The 24,733-nt window shown below is 35.5% G+C and overlaps 1 protein-coding gene across 1 annotated transcript in view; it reads right to left on the bottom strand.

Moving 5' to 3' along the window:
- Positions 1-14,487: 14,487 nt before the first annotated feature.
- Positions 14,488-24,733, bottom strand: part of CNTN5 (contactin 5) — a 1,686,091-nt gene continuing 1,675,845 nt past the window's right edge. The window contains exons 24-25 of the mRNA XM_025266987.3: positions 23,613-23,781; positions 14,488-17,232 (exon numbers count right to left, since the gene is read on the bottom strand). Of these exons, the coding sequence (XP_025122772.3) occupies positions 17,132-17,232; positions 23,613-23,781 (270 nt within the window). The 3' untranslated portion in view covers positions 14,488-17,131. The remainder of the gene's footprint in view (positions 17,233-23,612; positions 23,782-24,733) is intronic.

The following is a 24,733-nucleotide window of genomic DNA, read 5'->3' as shown; positions in this document are numbered from 1 at the left end:
CAAAAGAGTCGGACATGAATGAGCATGCACGCATATAGTAAGTCAGAAAATAAACATCAGTTAAACTCATAACTTATAAAAAAATTAACACAGTATAACTCAGTGATTAAGTTTTTAATACCTGGAAATGGAATATCAAGCTTTTCACCACTTTACCTAATCACCCATCCTTAATATTATGTTTCCCCTTTAGAGCCCTTGGGATCTACATAAGTGATCCTTCCTTCTAAGTCTTATTTGCTATTTCCTCCTTATCTTCTTTTGTTGCTGTTGCTGTTCAGTCACTAAGTCGAGTCCAACTCTTTGTGACTCCATGGACTGCAGCATGCCAGACTTCCATGTCCTTCATTACGTCCCAGAGTTTGCTCAAACTCATGTCCTTTGAGTTGGTAATGCCACCCAATCATCTCATCCTCTGTCGACCCCTTCTCCTCCTGCCTTCAATCTTTCACAGCATCATGGTCTTTTCCAATGAGTCAGTTTTTTGCATCAGGTGGCCAAAGTATTGGAGTTTCAGCTTCAGCATCAGTCCTTCCAATGAATATTCAGGACTGGTTTCTTTTATGATGGACTGGTTGGATCTCCTTGCACTCCAAGGGACTCTCAAGAGTCTTCTCCAACACCATAGTTCAAAAGCATCAATTCTTTGGTGCTCAGCCTTCTTTATGGTCCAACTCTCACATCCATACATGACTACGGAAAAAAACATAGCTTTAATTATATGGACCTAAGAATTGACTCTCTCAGTATGTTGAGGTAATTTTCCTCTTGGCCCACTTTTTGGAAAGTTTTTGTCATAAATGGGTGTTGAATTTTGTCAGAAACTTTTTCTGCATCTATTGAGATAATCATTTTTTTTCTCAATTCGTTAATACGATGTACCACATTGATTTGCATATAGTGAAGAATCATTTCATCTTAGGGATGAATCCCACTTGATCATGGTGTATAATCCTTTTAATGTGTTATTGGATTTTCTTTGTTAGCATTTTGTTGAGGATTTTTGGATCTATGTTCATGAGTGGTATTAGTCTCTAACTTTGATAGGTTTTTGTATCGTGGTGATTGTGGCCTTATAGAATGAGCTTGGGAGTATTATTTCCTTTGCAATTTTTGGAAGAATTTAAGAAGGATTTGTATTAGCTCTTCTCTAAATGTTTCATAGAATTCACCTGTGAATCCATCTGGTCCTGGACTTTTGTTTATTGGAAGGTTTTAAATCAAAGTTTCAATTTCAGTATTCTTGATTTATCTGTTCATATTTTCTACTTCTTCCTGGCTTATTGTTGGAAAGGTGTAACTTTCTAAGAATTTGTACATTTATTCCATTATCCATTGTTTTGGCATATGATTGTTTATAGTAGTCTCTTATGATCCTTTGTATTTCTGCAGTGTCAATTGTAACTTCTCCTTTTTCATTTCCAATTTTATTGGTTTTAGACATCTCCCTTTTTTGATGAGCCTGAAAAAGGTTTATGAATTTTCTTTATCTTCTTGAAGAACCAGCTCTTAGTTTCACTGATACTTGCTATTGTTTTCCTTCATTTCTATTTCATTTATTTTTGCTCTAATCTTTGTGATTTATTTCCTTCTATTAACTTCAGGTTTTTGTTGTTGTTGTTGTTGTTGTTGTTGTTCTTCTTCTTCTTCTTTCTCTAGTTGCTTTAGGTGTAAGGTTTGGTTTTTATTTGAGATTTTTCTTGTTTATTGAGGTAGGATTGTACTGCTGCAAAATTCCTTCTTTGAACTGCTTTTACTGCATCCAATTGGTTTTGGGTCATTATGTTTTTGTTGTCATTTGTTTCTAGATATTTTATCTTTGATTTCTTCAGTTATTCTCTTTTTATTTAGTAGCATACTGTTTAGCTTCCCTGTGTTTGTGTTTTTTTCTCCTGTAATTCATTTCTAATCTCATAGCTCTGTGGCAGAAAAGATACTTGATATTACTGCAACTTTCTTGAATTTATTGAGGCTTGAATTGTGGCCAAAAATGTGATATATCCTAGAGAATGATGCATCATTTGAGAAGAAAGATATTCTGCTGCTTTCAGATGGAGTGGGCTATGTTCATGTGTGTGTATGCTCAGTTGCTCACTCATGTCTGATTCGTTGTGATCCCATGGTCTATATCACACAAGGCTCCTCTGTCCATGGAATTTTTAAGTCAAGAATACTGGAATGAGTTGCCATTTCCACCTCCAGAGGATCTTCCTTATGCAGGGATCAAACCCACATTTTCAGCCTTTCCTGAATTGGAAAGTGGATTATTTACCTTTGAGACACCTTGGAAGCCAGAATGTCCTGTAAATATCAAGGAAGTCTATCTGGTTTAATGTGTCATTAAAGGTTTATGTCTCCTTATTAATTTTCTGTCTGGATGAGCTGTCCATTGGTATAGTGGGATGTTCAAGTTCTCCACTATTATTGTGTTATTGTCAATTTCCCTTTTTTGTCTGTTATGATTTGCCCTTATATTGAGGTTCTGCTATATTGGTTGCATAAATATTTATAATTATTGTATTTTTGAAATTGATATCTTGATCATAATGTAGTTTCCTTTCTTGTCTCTTGTAATAGTCTTTATTTTAAAGTCTGTTTTGTCTTTTATGAGTATTGCTACTCCAGCTTTCTTTTGATTTCCATTTGCATGGTATATGGTTTTCTACTTCCCTACTTTCAGTTTATATATGTGTCCCTAGGTTTGAAGTGGGTCTCTTATAGATAGCATGTATACAGGTCTTGTTTCTGTATCCATTCAACCAGTCTCTGTCTTTGGTTGGAACATTTAATACATTTATATTTAAGATAATTAACAGTATGTGTGTTTGTAACACCATTTCCTTAATTGTTTGGGGTTTGTTTTTGTGGGTCTTTTTCTTCTGTGGGGTTTCCTATGTAGAGAAGTTCCTTTAGTATTTGTTGTAAAGCTTGTTTGGTGGTGTTGAATTCTCTTAGATTTGCTTGTCTGTATATCTTTCAATTTCTCCATTGAACCTGAATGAGAACCTTTCTGGGTAGAGTAATCTTGGTTGTAAGCTCTCCTCTTTCATCACTAAATATATCCAACCACTCCCTTCTGACCTGCAAAGTTTCTGCTGAAAAATTAGATGATAACCTTATAAAGATTTATTTGTATATTATTTGTTGATTTTCTCCTGCTGCTTTCAATATTTTTTCTTTGTATTTAATTTTTGTTAGTTTGATTGATATGTACATTGGCATATTCCTCCTTGGGTTTATCCTCTATGGGACTATCTACACTTCCTGGACTTAGTCAGCCATTTCCTGTCACATGTTAGGGAAGTTTTCAATGGTATAATCTTCAAATATTTTCTCAGATTGTTTCTAATTCTCTTCTTTTTCTGGGATACCTATAATTCAAATGTGGTTGTGTTTAACATTTTCTCAGAGGTCTCTGAGACTGTCCTTGTTTCTTTTCATTTTTTTATGCTTATTCTTCGCCTTGGCATTTATTTCCACTGTTCTATCTTTCAGCTCACTTATTGATTTTTCTCTCTTAGTTATCCTGCTATTGATTCCTTTGACTATATTTGTCATCTTAGTTATTATGTTCTTCATTACTGTTTGTTCTTTAGTTCTTCTAGATCCTCGTTAAACATTTCTTATATTCTCTTGATCTGTACCTCCATTCTATTTCCAAGATTTTGGATCATCTTTACTATTACTACTCTGAATTCTTTTTCATGTAGGTTGCTTCTTTCCTTGTCATTTATTTGGTCTTTTAGGTTTTTACTTTGTTCATTCCTCTGGAACATATTTCTCTGTCATCTCACTTTTGTTGATGGGTGAGGCTATGTTTCTGTTTTGCTGGTTGTTTGGTCTGAGGTGTCCAGAAGAGGGCCTTGCAGGCAATTGGGTGGAGTCGGGTCTTGGTGCTAAGATGAGGACCTCTGGGAGAGCTCACACTGATTAATTTTCCCTGGGGCCTGAAATTTTCTGGTAGTCTAGTGACTTGTATTCAGCACTCCCACCACAGGTGCTTAGGCCTGACCCCCTGCCTGGGAAGCATGACATGGCAAGTCATACAGCAGAGCAAATAAACCAAAAAAACAAACAAAACCCACACAAACACGACAAAGCTCAAGGCAAATAATAAAAATAAGAATAAAGAAAAATAAAAAGAAACAAACACATAAACAAAAAACCCCAATAAAACAGACAAATAACACCCAAGACAAATAATAAAACAAATCCAAGCAAAAGAAAAAAATAAAATCAGGAAGCTAACAACAATAACAACAAAGAAAGCAAAAAAACAAGTCACCCAAACAAACAAGTGAGCCCAAACTAAAAATCAATAATAAAAACATAACTAACCTAAGCAGAAGACAAAACATAAAAGAAAAATAAAAGAAACTAAAAGAAGAAACAACAAAAATTACAATAACAATAAGAAAAACAAAAATAAAAAGAAGAAAAAAGCACAGCAAAATAAAAACAAAATGAAAACAAACAACACAAAAAAATCAAAAGAACAAATGACAGCAACAAAAATAAAAAACCAAAGAGGAAAAAAAATTAGATGACAAAATAGAGAATAATAACTAAAAAATAAAATGAAATTAGAAGACAAAATCTATTAGAAAAAAATGAAACAACAACAACAAAACACCACACCCTAAAAATAAAATAAATTGAAAGTTAAAAAAATAAAAAAAAATTTCCTGATACCTCTGCTTAGTGTTCTTGCCTTCATGGTGGGCTACTTCCAACCTTGGCCTCCCCAGGAAGACCTCCAAGACTTCCAGATAGGTCTGTGTATCTGCTGTGTCAGCCCTATCTCTGTGTATGTTCCTTTCACCAGGATTTCCCTAGTGGTTCAGACACTAAAGACTGTAATTCTGAAGCTGGTCCAGAGCATTTGTGCCCATGCAGGCCAGCTCAGGTGTAGGCTTTGGAGACGGTGTGTCAGCAGGGGACAGCTTAGCTAGAGGAGGCTTTGGAGGGGGTGATGTTTGCACGGCCTGGACCCATGTGGTCAGAACAGGCTTTGTCAGGGGCAACACGTGAGCCATTTGTACCCACTTGTCTATGGAGAATTTTGGGGAGTGGGAGTGGTGTTCAGGTCCACCTAGACTGAATGGCCAGAAAAGGCTTTGGCAGAAGCAGGGCTCAAGCCGGGGACCTGTATGATCCTAGGTGGCTTTCAGGTTCAGGGCCCTCGCAAGCTCACTAGAGTCCGAATGGGTAGGGGATGCCCTAACTTGAGGGGCAGGTAATCCTGCTCATGTATGCACACCTACTATTGCCCAAGGTGGCTAGGCCAGTGGGTGGAGAGGGGCCTTGCAATGGGACCCTGCCCTTTGCACACCAGTCAACAATGGCTCCTTCCTTCCATGTTTGCCCTGGCTTCCTCTGTTAACCTTCCTGGCTATGGAGTACTTCTCTTCTGCTGCTTCTCCTCACCACCAACAGTCGACCCCTCCCTTGGTTCACTACCCAGCTCTCTTCCTCACTAGCAGACACACAGTTCAGGCTGGGTCACGGACTCTGTGCATAGGTCTTACTCTGCCCTGCCTTCAACAGTCTAGTTGCTGCATTTCACTCTGACCAGGAACCCCAAAGACTCCTCACTGTCCCCACTGACCCCCTTGCATAAGTGGGATTTTCTGAATGTATAACGTCTCCTTTCCTTCAGAACCCCCTCAGGGGCACTGATCTGTCCTTTTTCCAGTTTTCTTCCCCCTTTTCTTCTTTCTTATATGCTACCCAGTTGTGCAGTGATTTTTCTTGTTCCCTCAGGTGTCCAAGGTCCTTCACTTGTTTTCAGTATATGCTTTGTGAGAATTGTTCTGAAGTATTCTTGATCTAATTGTGAGGAGATGTGATCTCTATGTCCTCCTAACCCACCATCTTGACTCCACCCCCCTGAAATGCTGATCTCGTTTCCTTTAGATGTATACCCAGAAGGGGGGTTTCCGGATCATATTTTAATTCTACTTTCACTTTTTTGAGGACCCTTCATACTTTTTTTCATAGTGGCTATACCAATTTACACTTCTACTAACAACGTACAAGTGTTCTTTTTCTCTACATCCTCACCAAAACTTGTTATCTCCTGTCTTTTTAAAGATAGACATTCAATACATTTGAGGACATTTCTTATTTTTGTTTAATTTATACTTCCCTGATGATCAGTGATATTGAGCATCTTCTCAGGTAACTTTTGGCCATTTGTATATCTTCTTTGGAAAATGTCTCTTCAAGTCCTCTGCTATTTTTAATTGAATTATTTGTTGTTTTGCTATTAAATAGTAAATTCCTTATGTAACTTGAATATTAACTCCTTAGCAGAGAGTTGGTTTGTGCATGTCTCCTGTTTTGTAGATTTCCTTTTTATTTTATCAATAATTTCTTTTGTTTTAAAGAATCGTTTTTATTTTGATATAGTCCCACTTTTTAATTTTTGCTTCTGTTGCTTGTACTTTTGCTATTGTAGCCAAAATATTGTCGTGAAGAACAACGTTAAGGAGTTTTTTCTCCTAAGATTTCTTCTAGTCATATGGTTTCATATTTTGTTTAAATCTTTAATACACTTCATAGTTAATTTTTATGAGTGGTATAAGATATGAGTCCAATTTTATTCTTCTACATGTGATTGTCTAGTATTTTTATTGGTTTAGATGTTATTGTAAATGAAATAGTTTTCTTTATTTCATATACTAATATTGTATTTTGAAGTTTTATTGAATTCATTGATTAGTTCTAATAGCTTGTATGTTTGTGTGGGTCTGTGTAGTCTTTAGGATTTTCTATACATGAGATCATATTGTCTGCCAACAAAATCAATTTGACTTCTTCCTTTCCAATTTGAGTGCCATTTCTTTCTTGCTTTTTTCCCCCCTGAATAATCTTGCTAAGACTTCCAATGCTATGTTAAATATGAGTGATGAGAATGAGCATCCTTATATTATGCCCCTTTTTAGAATAAAAGCTTTTAATATTTGACAATTGAATATGATGTTAGATGTTGGATTTTCATATGTGGCCTTTTATATATTGAGGTGTGGCCTTCCTTTTTATAACCAACTTATTGAGAGTTTTAAATCCTGAAAAGAGGTTAAATTTTGTCAAATGATTTCTATACAACTATTGAGGTTATCAGACATATTTAACTTTTGTTATATTAATACATTAATGTGTTATATCACTTTTACTAATTTGCATATGTTGGACCATGCTTGCATCCCAGATATAAAGCCCACTTAATCATGATGATTCCCTTAATGTTCTGTTGAATTTGGCTTGCCATTTTCACAGAAGTAGAAAAAATAATTCTAAATTTGTATGGAAACACAAAAGACCCTGATAGCCAATGCAGTCTTGAGAAAGAAATAAAAGCTGGGGTATCATGCTTTTTGATTTTAAAATATACTGAAAATCTACAGCAATGAAAAGAGTACTTTCCTGACAAAAAAATAGGTGAGTGAAACAAAATAGAGACTGCAGAAATAAACTGATGCACATGTAGTAAATTAATCTATGAAAAATGAGGCAAGAATATACAATGGAAAAAGGGAGCCTTTTCAATAAGTGGTGTTGGGAAAACTGGACAGCTACATATAAAAGAATCAAAGTGTACTGCTTTCTCAGAATATGTATACTAATAAACTCAAAATGGATTAGACACTTAAATGTAAGACATGAAACCATTAATCTTGACAAAAATGTGTCTTTGACATCAGTCATAGCAATAGTATTTTTTGGATATGTCTCCTATGACAAAGAAAGCAAAAGGAAAAACAACTAAAGTGATTACTTCAATCTAAAAACGTTTTTACATAATGAATGAAACTATCAACCAAACAAAAATGCCACCTACTGAATGGAGGGATATATTCACAAGCAGTATTTCTAATAAGGTGTTAATATACAAAATATACAAAGAGTTTATATAACTCAATATCAAATAAAACAACCAGAGTTAAAATGGGAGAGTACATGGATAGACATTTTTCTAAAGAAAATATACAGATAGCCAACAGACACATGAAAAAAAATGCAAAACATTACTGATCATGAGGGAAATGAAAATCAAAACCACAATGAGGTGCCACCTTACACCTTTCAGAGTGGACATCATCTAAAAGATGACAGATAACAAGTGTTGATGAGGTTGTGGAGAAAAGGGAATCTTTGTGTACTGGTGGTGATATTACAATTGGTGCAGCCATGAGAGAAGACAGTATGAAGGTTTCTAAAAAAATTGAAAATATATAGAACTGCTATATGATGCATTAATTTTACTTCTGGATATTTACCCAAAATAACAAAAGCTCTAATTTTAAAAGGTATATGTGTTCCAAAGACAAGATATAGAAACAACCTTTATGTCTATCAATAGACAAATGGATAAGGATGATGCGGTATATTTATACAATGAAATATTACTCAGCCATAAAAAGGAAAATTTCCACTTGCGATAATTGGATAAATTTAGATGGTGCTATGCTAAGTGAAATGTCTGGCCAAAAAAGACAAATACCACATAATCTCACTTATATATGCAATTATAAAAGCAAAACAAACCAAAAAACAAAATAAAACAAAAATAGACTCATTGATACAGAGAACATATGTGTGATAGACAGAAGGGAGAGTTTGTTGGGGTTTTGTCATATAGATGAAAGGAATGAAGTGCTACAAACCTCAGTTATTTAATAAATCAGTCATGGGGTTGTAATATATAGCATAAGGTATATGGTCAAAAATATTGTAATAACTTTGTATGGGGACAAGTGGGACAGACTTACTTGTGGTGATCATTTTAACATCATGTATGCAAATGTCAAATTGTTACATAGTACACATGAAACTAACATTAGCTCAGATGGTAAAGCGTCTGTCTACAATGAGGTAGACCTGGGTTCGATCTCTGGGTTGGGAAGATCCCCTGGAGAAGGAAATGGCAATCCACTCCAGGACTATTGCCTGGAAAATCCCATGGACAGAGGAGTCTTGTAGGCTACAGTCCATGGGGTCGCAAAGAGTCGGACATGACTGAGCGACTTCACTTTCACTTTCACACATGAAACTAACATAATATTATATATCAACTACATCTCAATTTAAATGAACAAATAATTTAAATCCTTGTCATCATGTCACATCACATCTTTTTCTAAAAAATCTGTCTAAAATAACTACATTGTCACATCTAAAGAAATTAGTATATTATATTCTATCCAGTCCAATTATATTCATTCCATTTTATCTAGTTTTTAGACAAACATCACTTATTAGGAAGGATTTATTTGAATCATAATTCAAATGAGGTCTCTGCATTTTATTTCACTTCCTAAGTCTCATTTAGCAAGGAACACCCATTCCTTCCCTTCTATGTCTTCATGTTATTGCCCTTTGAAATGAATGTTCTTATTTTCCTAAAGAGTATTCAACATTCTCGCTTTGGTCAATTACATTTTCATGGTTTCATGTAACAAATTTTTTTTAAATTTCCTATGTTGTTGAAACTGGTAATTAGATATGGAAGTTGATTTCTTTCAGGAATCAGGAATTTTGTTTTGTTTTATCACAAATACTTCACTGAAGTATTATATATTTTGTGTTACATCACAACAAATGGTCAACAATGTAAGACTGGACCACTGTAATGATGCTAAAATAAATTGGTAGGTTCCCCTGCTGGTTGTGTGATGTCTAACCATTAGACATCACACATCAGACATCTAATGGTTCTTTGCCAACCATTCTTGCAAAGGTTAATTTTAGCACCCATTGATAAATGTTGTCTGAACCAATATTTCACTAGGGGTTGCAAACTGGTGAGTTTCAACATGTTTCAATACTTATTTATTTGATAAGTTCCCCTGGAAACATTTTCAAGATGGATTCTGTATCCATTTATCATGATCCTGTTCATCTTTTAAACTTCATTGTTTTCTGGGCCTACTAAACAATGAAGGCTTATTTTGTAAAATTTTTTCCTCAGACCACAAATCAACTATTTCTTCAAGGAGCCACAGTTCTCTTTAATGGATAATAGAATCTGTCTCATACCAGGTTCCCTAGTAAATAGATTTTGGTGCAATCTTAGGGCAGCACAAGTAAGGGAACTGGAAAGTGAAGCAGGAAAGAGTGGGATTCAAGGTAAGATAATGCTTACTCAGGTTTTTGCTTTACGCTAAGCTTAGTTGGAGACATATCCTTGCCAAATACATCTGTGTGGCCATGTGGGAATCTCCAGAAAGGCTTTATTAAAAAGTCATGCTCTGGGGCATACACAAGACAGAAAAGAGGGGATTAAGTACATCTGAGTGGCTCATTCTTTTATTCGCCATTTATCAGTGCTCATACCTAGCAATTAGTTTTTGCACTTTATTTTTGCATCATCAAAAACTTTCAGGGGCTAATAATTTGGAAGTCAGAATCTATGTCCCACATTGAGACATTTTATCTACACACAAAAGTTGTGAGAGGGACCAGAACCCTAGAGGTATGCTTCATTGGCTTGGCTTTCAGAGTGGCAACCAAACGGTAGAACTTGATGCCTTAGGTCAAAGTATTGGTTGGGCCCATGCAGTGAAACTGAACCTGAAGGGAGTGAATTGGTGGCAACTGAGGTGGAACAATCATCCCAGGGCCTTGGAATTAGGTGAGACCAACTCTGTCAGGAGAGATACGTGCAATACGTTTGAGATAGAAGCTCATGATAACTATAAAATATAATTTTAAACAATGTTTATTTTTTTCAATCTGAAAAGATTCATGCTTTAGTAGAAAGGTGGTACTCATAGAAAGCAAAATGTAGGCTATATGAGTTAGGATACTGCTACAGATCACATAACTTCCACCACTTTCCGTGAGCTGAGAGTCAGTTTTTTGACTATATTTAAATTAAAGAGAGGCTGGGAAATAAGGTTTAGCTGTATTCCTGGGGAAAGAAGTAAATTGGTTTTGGAGAGTCAGTTTATGTCACATAGATAATATTTAACAGTGGAATATTTCTAAAGTATTGTAGCAATGGTCTTTTAAGTAGTTATTATTTCTTTTTAGAGGTTAATCTGCAGTATGTCATAGAATTCACAGATGTTTGGCCAGATGTAGGACTTTTCTGGTAACTGTCATGGATTTAATTCAAAATTAGAAAAGAGTGAAGCAATAAAGATAGGAAATTGGACATCTCAGAATATTCATGTCATGCTATACCTGAATCACATGTTGATAAAATTTAGGTTGCTAATTTCTTTTATATAGTCTAACATTCAGGTCAAGAGGATATTGTTACTCTTCTATAATGTTGAAATGGCAACATAGAAATAATTAATTTGCTTATTAAAATTGGTTTAATTTTTATGTGGTGAGAGCTATCAGCTATTAAGTGAATTTTATTTTGATCCATTTAATGTATTTCAATATAAAATTTATTCTTGCATATTTATGAATCACTGCATATTTTATAAAGATATGATTCAGTATTGTTGCTGCTGCTGCTGCTAAGTCGCTTCAGTCATGTCCGACTGTGTGCGGCCCCATAGACGGCAGCCCACCAGGCTCCCCCGTCCCTGGGATTCTCCAGGCAACCCACTGGAGTGGGTTGCCATTTCCTTCTCCAATGCATGAAAGTGAAAAGTGAAAGTGAAGTCGCTCAATTGTGTCCGACTCTAGCGACCCCATGGACTGCAGCCAGGCTCCTCCGTCCATGGGATTTTCCAGGCAAAAGTACTGGAGTGGGGTGCCATTCTGTTACATAAATATTGGAAAACAAAGTAGAACATACCATGTGGCATAATATATTTTTTTCTGAGAACAAAAATTTCTTTTATTAAAAGAAATAAGATGTAGTGCTGTATGCATCTTATTCTGTCATATCAGAATGTAGGAAATGTCTGTGACTCTTCCTCTCAATGATGTTAAAATCAGTGGGTTCAGATGATGGCAGCCTGATACTCTCACTGAAAAGTTCTTCATCTGCAATTTACGTAGTGGTTTTAACATCTGCTGATGAACATTGCCTGAGTAAAGTATTTATTCTTTTTTAATTTTATCATTCCTTTTGGATTTATTAACTGTGATTATTTTATAAAGTAGAGCTATGCTTCATGAATTATTTGATTTTCCTGAAACAGTCCATACAGGAAAGGCAAACAATTCTTTCCCTTTTTGTATTTTATAGCAATTCTTAGAATGGTGAATCTTGAATCCAGCAATGATAATCAATGATTTTGCATATATTAGTGTGAAATAATACATTTTTAGATATTATACATGTTTCAATACACTGCTGTCTTTGTTCTTAATGAGTTCAAATTACCCTCTTTTCTAATGGAATGTGATTGTCTGCACTTAAATGAGTCTCTATAGAAATGATAAGGAGTCCCAATCTCATCTTGTACACATTCTACTCAGACCTTAAGTCAGTTATTTCTCCAAGAAAGTTTCTTTTAATGATGAATAGAATTTGGAGACCACAAGCTGTGCATTTTTTATTCATTGTTTATATTATTTGTCCATTACAGGTGTTCATTGTTCTTATAAATCTTTATAGTGAACAAAGATAATAAACAGGTCATTTTAAAGAAAAATGCTAAATAAACTGTGAATTCATACTTATATTTCTAAGTCAAAGATTACAGGTTTTATTTTATGTATGTATGTATTTCCACTCTTAATTCTGAAAGTATAATCTTTTAATAATTTTAGCATTAAATTTATATATTGGCTAGTTCAAAAACAATTATACTAATTATGCTACTTACAAGAAGACCAATGAATGTAGATTAAGATTTGCATGTGTGTGTTTTGTCCTTGTATATGTCTTGTTAGAGACATGATATGGGACATGACGATCCCATACTGTCAAAATACTGAATTGTAATACTTATCTGTGTGGTTGTAATTCGCCTACAAAGAAAAATTTTTAAGTTTTTTATCATCAAATTGATATATAGTTAGTTTAGTTATTTTCCGTTTATTCTTATTTTTTGAAGTTTACTTTGTTTTTTCCTTTTTGTTTGATTTTTAAATTAATGTAAAACATTTATATAGTTCCAAACTTAAAACTATGAAATAAGTACATTGAGAAAGTGCTTACTTGTATATTTGTGCCCATATCCCATTCTCCTCTTCTTTAGGAAGTAACAATTTTTATTAGTTTTTAGTTCATTCTTCCATTATTTCTTTTAAAGAATATTAGCAAATACGTGTTTGTATTTTTTCTACTTCTTCCAGAACAGAGAGCCTATGTTCATCAGTCTGCACCTTGTTTGTTCACCTAAAATTGCATAATTTTTGTAGTCTATTTTAAAAATAGATCCCTAGACATGAGATTGGTAGGTCAAAGGGTAAATCCGTATAAAATTTTACTAGTTATTGCCAAATTCCCTTCAATAGAACTGTATCATTCTGTGTTTCATAAGATTTTGAAAATAAGCATTCCCCTGTCTCTGACTTACTGAATCAGTCTCCAGGATTTGAGTTCCCAGGTGATTTGGATGACTGCTCAGGCTTTTGGACACTTGTTCTAAACAAATTTAAAGTTGAGCATGGAACTAAATCCAATCAAGTACTCACTTGATATGTGCTAGGTATTATATTGTACACTAGTGAGAGAAATTCAAAAAATGAGCATAATTTAGTCTCCTTTGGAGGATTTCATAACCTAGTTAGTGGAGAAGACACATTTATACACAAATCATTGCAATATCATGAAATTATTGGTATAATAGAGATGCACGCACCCACTCCAGTGTTCTTGCCTGGAGAATCCCAGGGATGGGGGAGCCTGGTGTGTTGCCATCTGTGGGGTCGCACAGAGTCAGACACGACTGAAGCGACTCAGCAGCAGCAGCAGCAGCAGCAGCAGAGATGTATACATGGTACTAAGGAAGCACAAAAGAGGGAGCATAAAAGCTGTCTATGAGAATTGTACCTGGTATAGATTTGGATATGCTGCTTCTGCTTAGTCGTTTCAGTTGTGTCCAATTCTGCAGTCCTATGGACTGCAGCCCCCCAGGCTCCTCTGTCCATGGGATTATCTAGGCAAGAGTATTGGAGTGGGTTGCCATGCCCTTCTCCAGGGGATCTTCCCAACCCAGGGATTGAACCTGGGTTTCTTGCATTGTAGGCAGATTCTTTACTGTTGAGCTACCAATGAAGCCCAGATTGGATATAATGTGCTTTAAAAAAGCAAAAATGTGTATTTAACAAACTCTTTACAAAATGCATTTAATGAAGTCGTCTTCTTGAGAAGAAACAAATCAAGAGTTTAAGTCTGAATTTATCTCATTTGTACTTCTTCGCTTGGTTTATTCTTAGACATAGCTTCCAGTTTTCAAGTTGGAACTATTATGGACCTCTATAAAGATTTTTCAATTTAAGATAATCACAGCATGCAAAGTCCTAACATAATGATATTTTCAATGTGAAAGCACCACCATAATCATGTTCATAGTGTGGTCTGCATAAAATAAATAATGTTATTCATGTAGCTGACAGGAGAGAAGATAAAAGTCAATAAAAAGAGAATTATTTATTAAAAAGATCTAATGTTACAAGAACAGTACACAGAACTATTATCTGACTGTGCCTTCCACATGGTATATACCATTATATATAATATATATACAGACTGTATACAATATATTTAATGGTTTGACATGGGATCCACAGTACCTTCATTTGGGTATGCAAAACATTCAGTTTCATGAAAATTTTAATAATGGGGAGTCTTTTTTTCTTCATAGTTCAACTGACAATATACAAAAATACAGTCTCTTTAGTGATTTAAGACTGCGTGGTTACTAGTCCATCCAAGAAAAAGTTCACTGAGTATAATGTACCTTGATAAGGAATGATGTTCTGCTTTCTACAAAGTAACAGTATGTAATACATAAGTACCTAAACATTTAAAACCTGTTTTTTAATAGCTTCATGATGCAAAATACATATTCTGTGAATATTGAATGAAACCATTCCATATCACTGATTCCTATAATACCTCAGACATTCTACATTTAAGTATTCTGTCAGATATACACCATCTATCAGCTAGTCAGAAATATTGGTTAGGTTGAATTTTCCATATACTGACATTATATTTCACTGGGCTTTGTTTTATAATTCAGTTCTTAAAGTCTACTGTGTCGTTTGAAACACCACGGAAAATGAAGAAAATGATTTGATTTATCAAATATGAAGTAAAAGTTATTGCCCATTCTTTAATATTTTTGCTGCATTTTTCAGATGTACAATCTGCTTCTGCAAGCTATATCGTACTTGAGAGAACCCATATTTGCCTGCTAAACAATTAGCATTCTCTCTATATGCAAAGTCCAGTCTCTCCCACTTCAAAGGAGGTGCTCAAGGAAGGCCACTTGGTTGTCATTTTTCACAGGCTTGGATATCTACCATCTGTGGTAATATACTACAATAATCTATTAACCAAAAGAGTCTTCTTAATCACTTCTTGTTTGTTTAGGGGTGTCTTGGACATAATTCCCCTCAAAGAGAGTGAGTAAGCAACACAAACAGTGGTCCTGTGTCTCTGAAACCAGTCTCTGAGGATGTTCAGAACAGAAACTCTAATCTTTCTTCTGATTCTATAAAGATTAACCTCTAAAGCTAGCAATTTGAGCTCAATACTGCTTAATTTTGCTTGCTATTAAACATGTGAGAATTAACAGGTTTAGAATTTACAAAGGAAAAAAAAAAGGAATCAACCTTTTGTTATCATATTAACAACACCTGTATAGTGGTAGTTTCTCCAGGCTATTCTTTTGGCATACGACTTTGCAATAACTATCCTTTCAGGCATCTTCTTGGGTCTAATGTGAACTCTGGCTGTTCTCATATTTGTTAGAATGTCTGTAAGAAATTATCACATGTAAAACTTCAACCTAGCTTTCCAACAACCTACCGAAGATCACTTATTTTCAAATTGATTCTCAAATAGTAAACGGGTATTACCTCTCAAGCAGAAGAAATAGCAGAGCCCCTGTACTGAGGTCATGTTTCCACACACAGCTTAATTAAAAAAATCAATTTATCCAAGAGGTCCTCTTTTTTAATAGTCAGTAAGATTTTATTAATGGCATGTAATGCATGGAATTGTTTTAAAAAAATCAACATTTTTTATGCTTCATCATTTTAATCCATAGACAATCTGTATGTAAAACTACTTGCAGAACAAAGTTTCACTGTCCTTAAAGTTATTTGCAGTTAGAAGAAAACCTTGGGCCTAATTCAATACCTTTTTTGGAAATAGGTGGGGGAATGGGAAAGCTCTGTCTTTTATTCATTTTCAAATTAGCACCCTTGGCAGCATGTCAGTATCTGCAGCCTTTAGTGATCATTTCTACATGTATATATAATGACTTTAAATTATCTTTTGTTATTAAAAATATAACATTTATTATATTTTCAGCTAGATAACATAGTACTTGATGAAAACAATAGCACTTCAGTTCATTTGGACTCACTTTCTATTTACCTTGCACTAATATAAATGGTTTACTCCCTACCCTAATAACTGGCTCTAGGGATGCATATAGAATAGCATCTGACAAATTTTGCTATTTCATAATGCAATCATACAATATTTTTGTGGGAAAATTTTTGTGTGCTATCCTATAATTAACCACACAATTGAAATATGTTTTCATATCTCCTGCTGGCTTGTCGATTAGTATAGTCAGATGAAGGAAAAATTAAAAACAGTAGACTTGGAGTATTAAGTGAATTTTTCATTCTGTTTTATATTTGTGTTTGAAACAGATCTGCTAGAGACCACTTAGTCAACAAATGGATGGCACACACTCAGGGTCATCAGATATAAAATCAAATTCCAACATACTAAAAAAGTAAAGAATACATTTGACAGAAATTACTTTATTTACAAAAATTCATTACATACAATCTGCATATTTTTATTGGACCAAGAACTGTCCTCTCCATTTACAAAAACCAAAACAACAACAACAAAAAAAACTGATGGATAAGTAATATTCCCCTCAATCTTCTGTAAGTGCACCATGTATAGTTCCAAGTTTTTAACGCTCATCTCAAAGTCCTGAGTTTCCAGTTACATTACTACTCTATTCACTGTAGTTATCAAGCTAAAGTGAAGAAAATCAAATTAAGTCTGAAGTTTTCACCAAAGAGTTGAAGGAATCATCAATGCCAAAAGCAATGTTACTGATGGAGATATGGAGAGAGTATGGAGGGCTGACTGAGCACTAGTGATTTTCCCACCTGTAAAAAGGAGAAGCATTAAATGGACAGAATTATTTTGGCTTTGCCTGATCTAGGATAAACTCATTTTTTAGGTATGTTAAGACAAATGAATGCAATATCAATCCTGTTTCTGATGAGAGCATTCCTTGTGTTTAGGAAACAAGAGGTTGTCTGGGGTTCTCAAAAGATATACTGAGGGCAGAAGTGTATATGGAATAGTGTCTTTAAAAGGCTGTGTCACCTTGAACAAATATATATAATCAAATATATATAAAACATCAATCAAATATATCTAAAACAAATATATCTAAGTGTGACTTTCAACAATGAGAAACTGATGGAAAACATCCCAAATTCCAGGTATGAGAATAAAATAATTTCCATAGTGCAAAATTCAGGAAATGGAATAAAAATAATTAGCAAAAGTTTGTGGCAACTAGAATTCATAATTCAATGAAGTAAAATTTTAAATTTAATCATAAAATATTTAATTTATGTATGGATCTTTAATTGATTTTACAGTGAGCAGGCTTAAATTCTGGATTTGTTTGAATTGAGATTCTCACACCAAACTCGGCAAAGAAGAGGCATCTTGCATTACTCTTGCGAGGGCTTCCCAGGTAGCGCTACTGAGAAAGAACCTGCCTGCCAATTCAGGAGACATAAGAGATGCTGGTTTGATCCCTGGGTTGGGAAGATCCCCTGGAGGAGGAAATGACAACCTCTTCCAGTATTCTTGCCTGGAGAATCTCATGGACAAAGGAGACTGGCAGTCTACAGTCCATAGGGTTGCAAAGATTTGGACATGACTTTCATCTTGAGACAAAAGCATTGTATGTAGTTAATGTATTGGGGTGGCTGCCTGATTAAACTCACTAATTTGGATGGATTTTTGTGAAGTAGTTTTGATAGTGCCATAAATTTACAAACTAAGTATCATTCTTAGATTTTCAGTTATTCAAGCCAGTAGCCTTGGAACATATCATCATCATGATTGATTTCTAATGAATGCTTACTATATGCAAAGTACTCTACTAAGCCCTTTATACAGACTATCTTATTTGATCTTCACAACATTCCTATGCAGTATGTGCTATTGTTTATCTCAGTGTTGCTGATGATACTGGGGCTCTGCTGCTGCTGCTGCTAAGTCGCTTCAGTCGTGCCCTACTGCTAGCGACCCCATGGACTGCAGCCCGCCAGGCTCCTCTGCCCATGGGATTTTCCAAGCAAGAATACTGGAGTGGGTTGCCATTGCTTTTTTAAAGTCATTGAGTTAGGGATTAGGAGAAAGATATGCTTTTATGTGTTATCTCTATTAAAACAATGATTGGCTTTAATTAAACACATAAAGATAAATTAATAATAAAATGTACCAACCAATTTTTGGAATCATCCTTCTGTCAAGCTATCCTCTCTGGCCAGATTGGGTGTAACAGAATTCTAGGTGTGATTTTTCTTACAGGATAGACTCTCAGTTTATTTTCCAGACATATTTAAGAACTGAAGAAACCTTTGTTTTGTAAACCACACATACATACACCCAAAGCAGCAAATCTTCTTTCCTTTGAAAATTTTTATGGCTAAGGTGCTAATAAAATCTATTATTCAACATATTGGAGAACGTTACATATATTTCAACTTGTACAAAATGGGGTCATTGTGAAGTGCATGGCCACATGTGAGCTATAAGAAAGGTTTGATGGCAAAGCCTCAGTGGAGTGTGCATGCATAATAAATAAAAACTATGAAAGCATTCTTTCTATTTATATGAGAGTGGCTGCATGCTTGTTAAATCAACTTACATGACACTTGTACAAAAAAACCTCCTCACTTTCAGAATATTAAGTAGGGTCTATATCTCAAATTCCACATAGAATCCATGAAAGAAAACCATGCTATTTCAGCATAGCAAAACACAAGCAAAGAAAAAAAAAATTGAATCAATTTCTAGTCTCAGATATGAAACTAATTAACTATTTCACTTGAGCAGGTCATTTAGCTTCTTAGGCTTTTAGGTTTTAGAAAAGAGATAAGAATGAAACCTATTGTTGCTCCTGTTTTATGGGTCTAATACCAGGAGATTGAATGTTATTAAAGCTCAGGAAATGGGTTGACTGGACTAAGTATTATCAACTGAAACATAAAAGTTGACAATTTCACTTGAGAATGATTGCTCAATGAATAATGCTCAAGTGCTGTGCTATGCTTTGTCACTCAGTCATGTCTGTTTGTGACCCCATGGACTGTAGCCTGTCAGGCTTCTCTGTCCATGGGATTCTCCAGGCAAGAATATTAGAGTGGGTTGCTATGCCTTTATCCAGGGTATCTTCCTGACCCCGGGATCGAAACCAGGTCTCCTGCATTGCAGGCGGAACCTAGGTCTGCTGCACTGTGGGTGGATTCTTTACATCTGAGCCACCACAGAAGCCCAAATAATAATGCTCATAATTACCCATTAATTAAATGTACATTAAACATTTTTTATTTAAGGCTTTAATAAAAATTGCCCAATATCTTTTCAATGAGAGATTTATGTCTTTAATGTAACTTTTTGCATTTTATTTTCACAAACTCAATGAAATGATTACTTTCTTCTGAATTTGTAAAATCTCCCTTCTTTTAATGTTTTTCTCTTGCTGATATAATAATGGTGGCAGTGGGTGTGAATTCCAGTTCTTCCTCTTAGTATTAATAATAGTATGATCTTAGGCAAATTACTTAAATTTTCTCCATAAAACAAAAAAATGCCACCTACCTCATAGATTGTTAAGAAAATTAAATCAGTTGTTAAGCATTTATGATTGTGTCAGACTTATAGCAAGAGCTCTATAACTTTTTTATAAAAGTTAGAAATTATTAATATTGCTGATAATAATAATGATGTTCAAATAAATTATAGCGATCTAGTATACAACATCATGATTGCAAATAATAAAATATAATATATATTTGAAGGTTGCTAGAACTAAGATCATGGCATCTGGTCCCACCACTTCATGGGAAATAGATGGGGAAACAGTGGCAGACTTTATTTTGGGGGCTCCAAAATCACTATAGATGGTGATTGCGGCCATGAAATTAAAAGACGCTTACTCCTTGGAAGGAAAGTTATGGCCAACCTGAATAGCATATTCAAAAGCAGAGACATTACTTTGCCAACAAAGGTCCCTTTAGTCAAGGCTATGGTTTTTCCAGTGGTCATGTATGGATGTGAGAGTTGGACTGTGAAGAAAGCTGAGCGCCGAAAGAATTGATGCTTTTGAACTGTGGTGTTGGAGAAGACTCTTGAGAGTCCCTTGGACTGCAAGGAGATCCAATCAGTCTATTCTAAAGGAGATCAGCCCTGGGTGTTATTTGGAAGGAATGATGCTAGAGCTAAAACTCCAATACTTTGGCCGCCTCATGCGAAGAGTCGACTCATTAGAAAAGACTCTGGTGGTGGGAAGGACTGGGGGCAGGAGGAGAAGGGGATGACAGAGGATGAGATGGCTGGATGGCATCACCGACTCAATGGACATGAGTTTGAGTGAACTCTGGGAGTTTGTGATGGACAGGGAGACCTGGCATGCTGCAATTCATGGGGTTGCAAAGAGTCAGATACCACTGAGTGACTGAACTGAAGAATGTAAATTCAAATGTTCTCACCACAAGAAAGAATTAGCAATTATATCATCTGATGGAAGTATTAGCTATATTTTTTTCAATATATTTGTGTACAGATGTATAATATATGTGTATCATATCAACTCTTGTACACCTTAAATTTACACAATGTTAAATTTCAGTTATATTTCAAAATAAAGCAGGAAAAAGAAAAATGCAATGAAATTTATAATATATTTTTAAATCAATAAACCTAATACTATTTTAATTTTTAAAAACATTCCTTTTAAAATTTCCTGCTCCTCACTGTTCATTATCTAATGATAAAAGCAGTCACTACAATAGAGAAAGAGATATATTAAGCTAGAATGATAGCGAAAGGCAAAGGAGAAAGGGGAAGATAATCCAACTGAATGCAGAGTTCCAGAGACTAGCAAGGAGAGATAAGAAAGGCTTTTCAAAGGAACAATGCAAAGAAATAGAGGAAAACAATAGAATGGGAAAGACGAGACTAATTTTCTCTTCAAGAAAATTAGAGATACCAAGGGAACATTTCATGCAAAGATGGGCACAAAAAGGGACAGAAATGTTAAGGACATAATGGAAGCAGAAATGATTAAGAAGAGTTGGCAGGAATACATAGAAGAACTATACAAAAAAGATCTTAATGACCCTGATAACCATAAAGGTGTGGTCACTCACCTAGAGCCAGACATCCTGGAGTGTGACATCAAGTGGACCTTAGGAAGCATCACTATGAACAAAGCTAGTGGAGATGATGGAATTCCAGCTGAACTATTTCAAATCCTAAAAGATGATGCTGTTAAAGTGCTGCACTCAATATGTCAGGAAATTTGGAAAACTCAGCAGTGGCCATAGGACTGTAAAATGTCAGTTTTCATTCCAATCCCAAAGAAGGGCAATGCCAAAAAATGTTCATACCACCATGCAATTGCACTCATTTCACATGCTAGCAAGGTATTGTTCAGAATCATTCAAGCTAGGTTCTACAGTATATGAACCAAGAACTTCTAGATGTGGAAGCTGGATTTAGAACAGGCAGAGGGAAAAGAGATCAAATTGCCAATATCTGCTGGATCATAGAAAAAGTGAGAGAATTCCAGAGAAACATCTACTTCTGTTTCATTGACTACACGAAAGCCTTTGATTGTGTGGATCACAACAAACTGTGGAAAATTCTTAAATAGGTGGGAATACCAGACCATCTTACCTGCATTCTAATAAATGTATATGTGAGCCAAGAAGCAACAGTTAGAACTGGACATGGGACAATGGACTGGTTCAATATTAGGAAAGGGAAGATCAAGGCTATATATTGTCACCTTGCCTATTTAACTGATATGCAGAATATATCATGTGAAATGCCATGGTGGATGAAGCAGAAGCTGGAATCAAGATTGCTGGGAGAAATATCAACAGTCTTGTATATGAAGATGATACCACTGTAATGGCAGAAAATGAAGAGGAACTAAAGAGCCTCTTGAAGAAAGTGAAAGGGGATAGTGAAAAATCTGGCTTAAAACTCAACATTCAAAACACTAAGATCATGGTATCTGGTCCCATCACTTCATGGGAAATAGACAAGGAAACAATCGAAACAGTGATAGAGTTTATTTTCTTGGGCTCCAAAATCACTTCAGATGGTGACCACATCCATGAAATTAAAAGATGCTTGGTCTTTGGAAGAAAAGCTTTGACAAACCTAGACAGTGCCTTAAAAATCAAAGACATCACTTTCCCAACAAAGGTCCATCTAATCAAAGCTATGATTTTTCCAGTAGGCATGTATGGATACGAGCGTTGAACCATAAAAAAAGGCTGAATGCCAAAGAATTTATGCATTTGAACTGTGGTGCTGAAGAAGACTCTTGGGAGTGCCTTGGACAGCAAAGAGATCCAACCAGTCAACTCTAGAAAGGAAATCAACCATGAACATTCCTTGGAAGGACTGATGCTGAAGCTCCAATACTTTGGCCACCTGATGCAAAGTGTCAGTTCTTTGGGGAAAAAAAAAAAAAAAAAAACAACCCTGATGCTGAGAAAGGTTGAAGGCAAGAGGAGAAGGGAATGACAGTGGATGAGATGGCTGGATGGCACCACTGACTCAATAGACATGAGTTTGAGTAAACTTCGGGAGATGGACAGGGAAGGACAGGAGTGCCTGGCATACTGCAGTACATGGGGTTGCAGAGTTGGACATGACTTTCCAACTGAACAAGAGCAAAACCAGTTTAAAAGCAGTATTGCAAAGCCTACATGGCTGGCAGTGTACTTCTTGTGGTCAGGGAAGACTGGGGAACTTCTTAAATAAAGATAATCTAATGAGACTGTTAACTCCTTCCTAGATGTGTGGAAATTTCACAGTTGTGGGTGGGCCACCATGGTTTGTATTAATCAGAGGATCATATAGTAATCTGTCTTCCCAAGTGGTTCAGTGGTAAAGAATCTGCTTGCCATTGCAGCAGATGCAGGAGACTTGGTTTGATTCTTGGGTTGGGAAGGTGCCTCGGAGAAGGAAAGGGCAACTAAGTCTACTATTCTTGCCTGAAAAATACCATGGACAGAGGAGCCTGGCAGGCTATAGTCCATGGGGTGGTAAAGAGTTGGACACAAATGAGCAGTGGAGCATGCTTGTATATAACAATCAGAGGATAAGAGTAGAGAACCTTCAAAGTCTCTGAACCATGTAATCCATCATGTTAATTTTGATGAGGTTTACATCATGTTAATGTTAGTGGTTATCAAATTAAGCCTACTGTGTCAAAACTTACCTGAATATGATGGGACCCTGATTTGGGAACTAGCGGTTCCATCCCCTCCTTCACCATATGCTCGCACTTCAATGATATAGACTCCAGCATCGGGGAGTGGGACTACTGCTTGAGGTTTCTGTGTTTCAATAACTTGACTGTTGCTGTGACCCTCTTGCCTATAAAAAACCTGGAAATGATGATAGATTTTTAATCATTTGATAGTCAATCAAGGATTCCAAAAGCTTATTGACTGCCTCCTGTATATCACATTCTGAGCTAAGTAGAGGGAGCTTACAGCTTAGGCAGATATGCAAGCCAATGCAATGTATATGTTATATGCAGCAATGGAAGTGTATGCAAGGGGCTATATGAATGCAGAAGAGCGTTTAATCCCCTCTGGTGGTTTAGGGAAGGCTCCTAAGCAACTAAACCGCCACCTAAGAGAAGGTGGTGCTGAGCTAAATATTTAAAGATAAGTAGAGCTCACAAGTTGGAGAAGGAGAGCAGAAAAATTTTGCAGAGATAAGAGAAGATGAAAAAAAATCTAAGTAATAAGAAAGCAATAGCATTAGAAGACAGTTGAGAATAGTGAGAAATTGAAGTTGGAGAAGTAGGCAGTAAGGGGGCAGATCATTGAAAATGTTTTATTCCTGGCTAATGAAGTGAATAGTATCCTGAGGAAGAACTCAAAATTGTTATCTTCAAATCATCTGAAGGAGTAATCAGAAAATTTGTTAAATATATCAATAATAAAACCTTAACACTGTATAAGATGGCTGAAAAGTTAAAAATAAAAGAGTATTTTTAGTTTTACTTTTATATTTACTTTTTGGTGAATTGGCATTTGGATATATTGGATAGCCAAGTTAAGGCTTTTTTCTTTTTAAAAAAATATTTACTTAATTTATTTGGCTGCTCTCACTCTTAGTTGTGGCATGTGGGATCTAGTTTCTTGAAAAGGAATTGAACTTAGGTCCCCTGCATTGGGACCATGGAGTCTTAGCCAGTGTATAACAGGGAAGTCCCAAGTTAGGCTTTTTTGACATTTGTTCATGGTACTAGAATTACACATATATTGATGGTAAAGAGTTTTAGAACTACAGATTGGGACACAGAATTAGCTTGTGTGTATAGGTCAG

Source organism: Bubalus bubalis, chromosome 16 (assembly GCF_019923935.1).
Source record: "Bubalus bubalis isolate 160015118507 breed Murrah chromosome 16, NDDB_SH_1, whole genome shotgun sequence".
Taxonomy (NCBI): domain Eukaryota; kingdom Metazoa; phylum Chordata; class Mammalia; order Artiodactyla; family Bovidae; genus Bubalus; species Bubalus bubalis.
The sequence above is the reverse complement of the archived record's forward strand: the minus strand, read 5'-3'. Positions and strand labels throughout refer to the sequence as shown.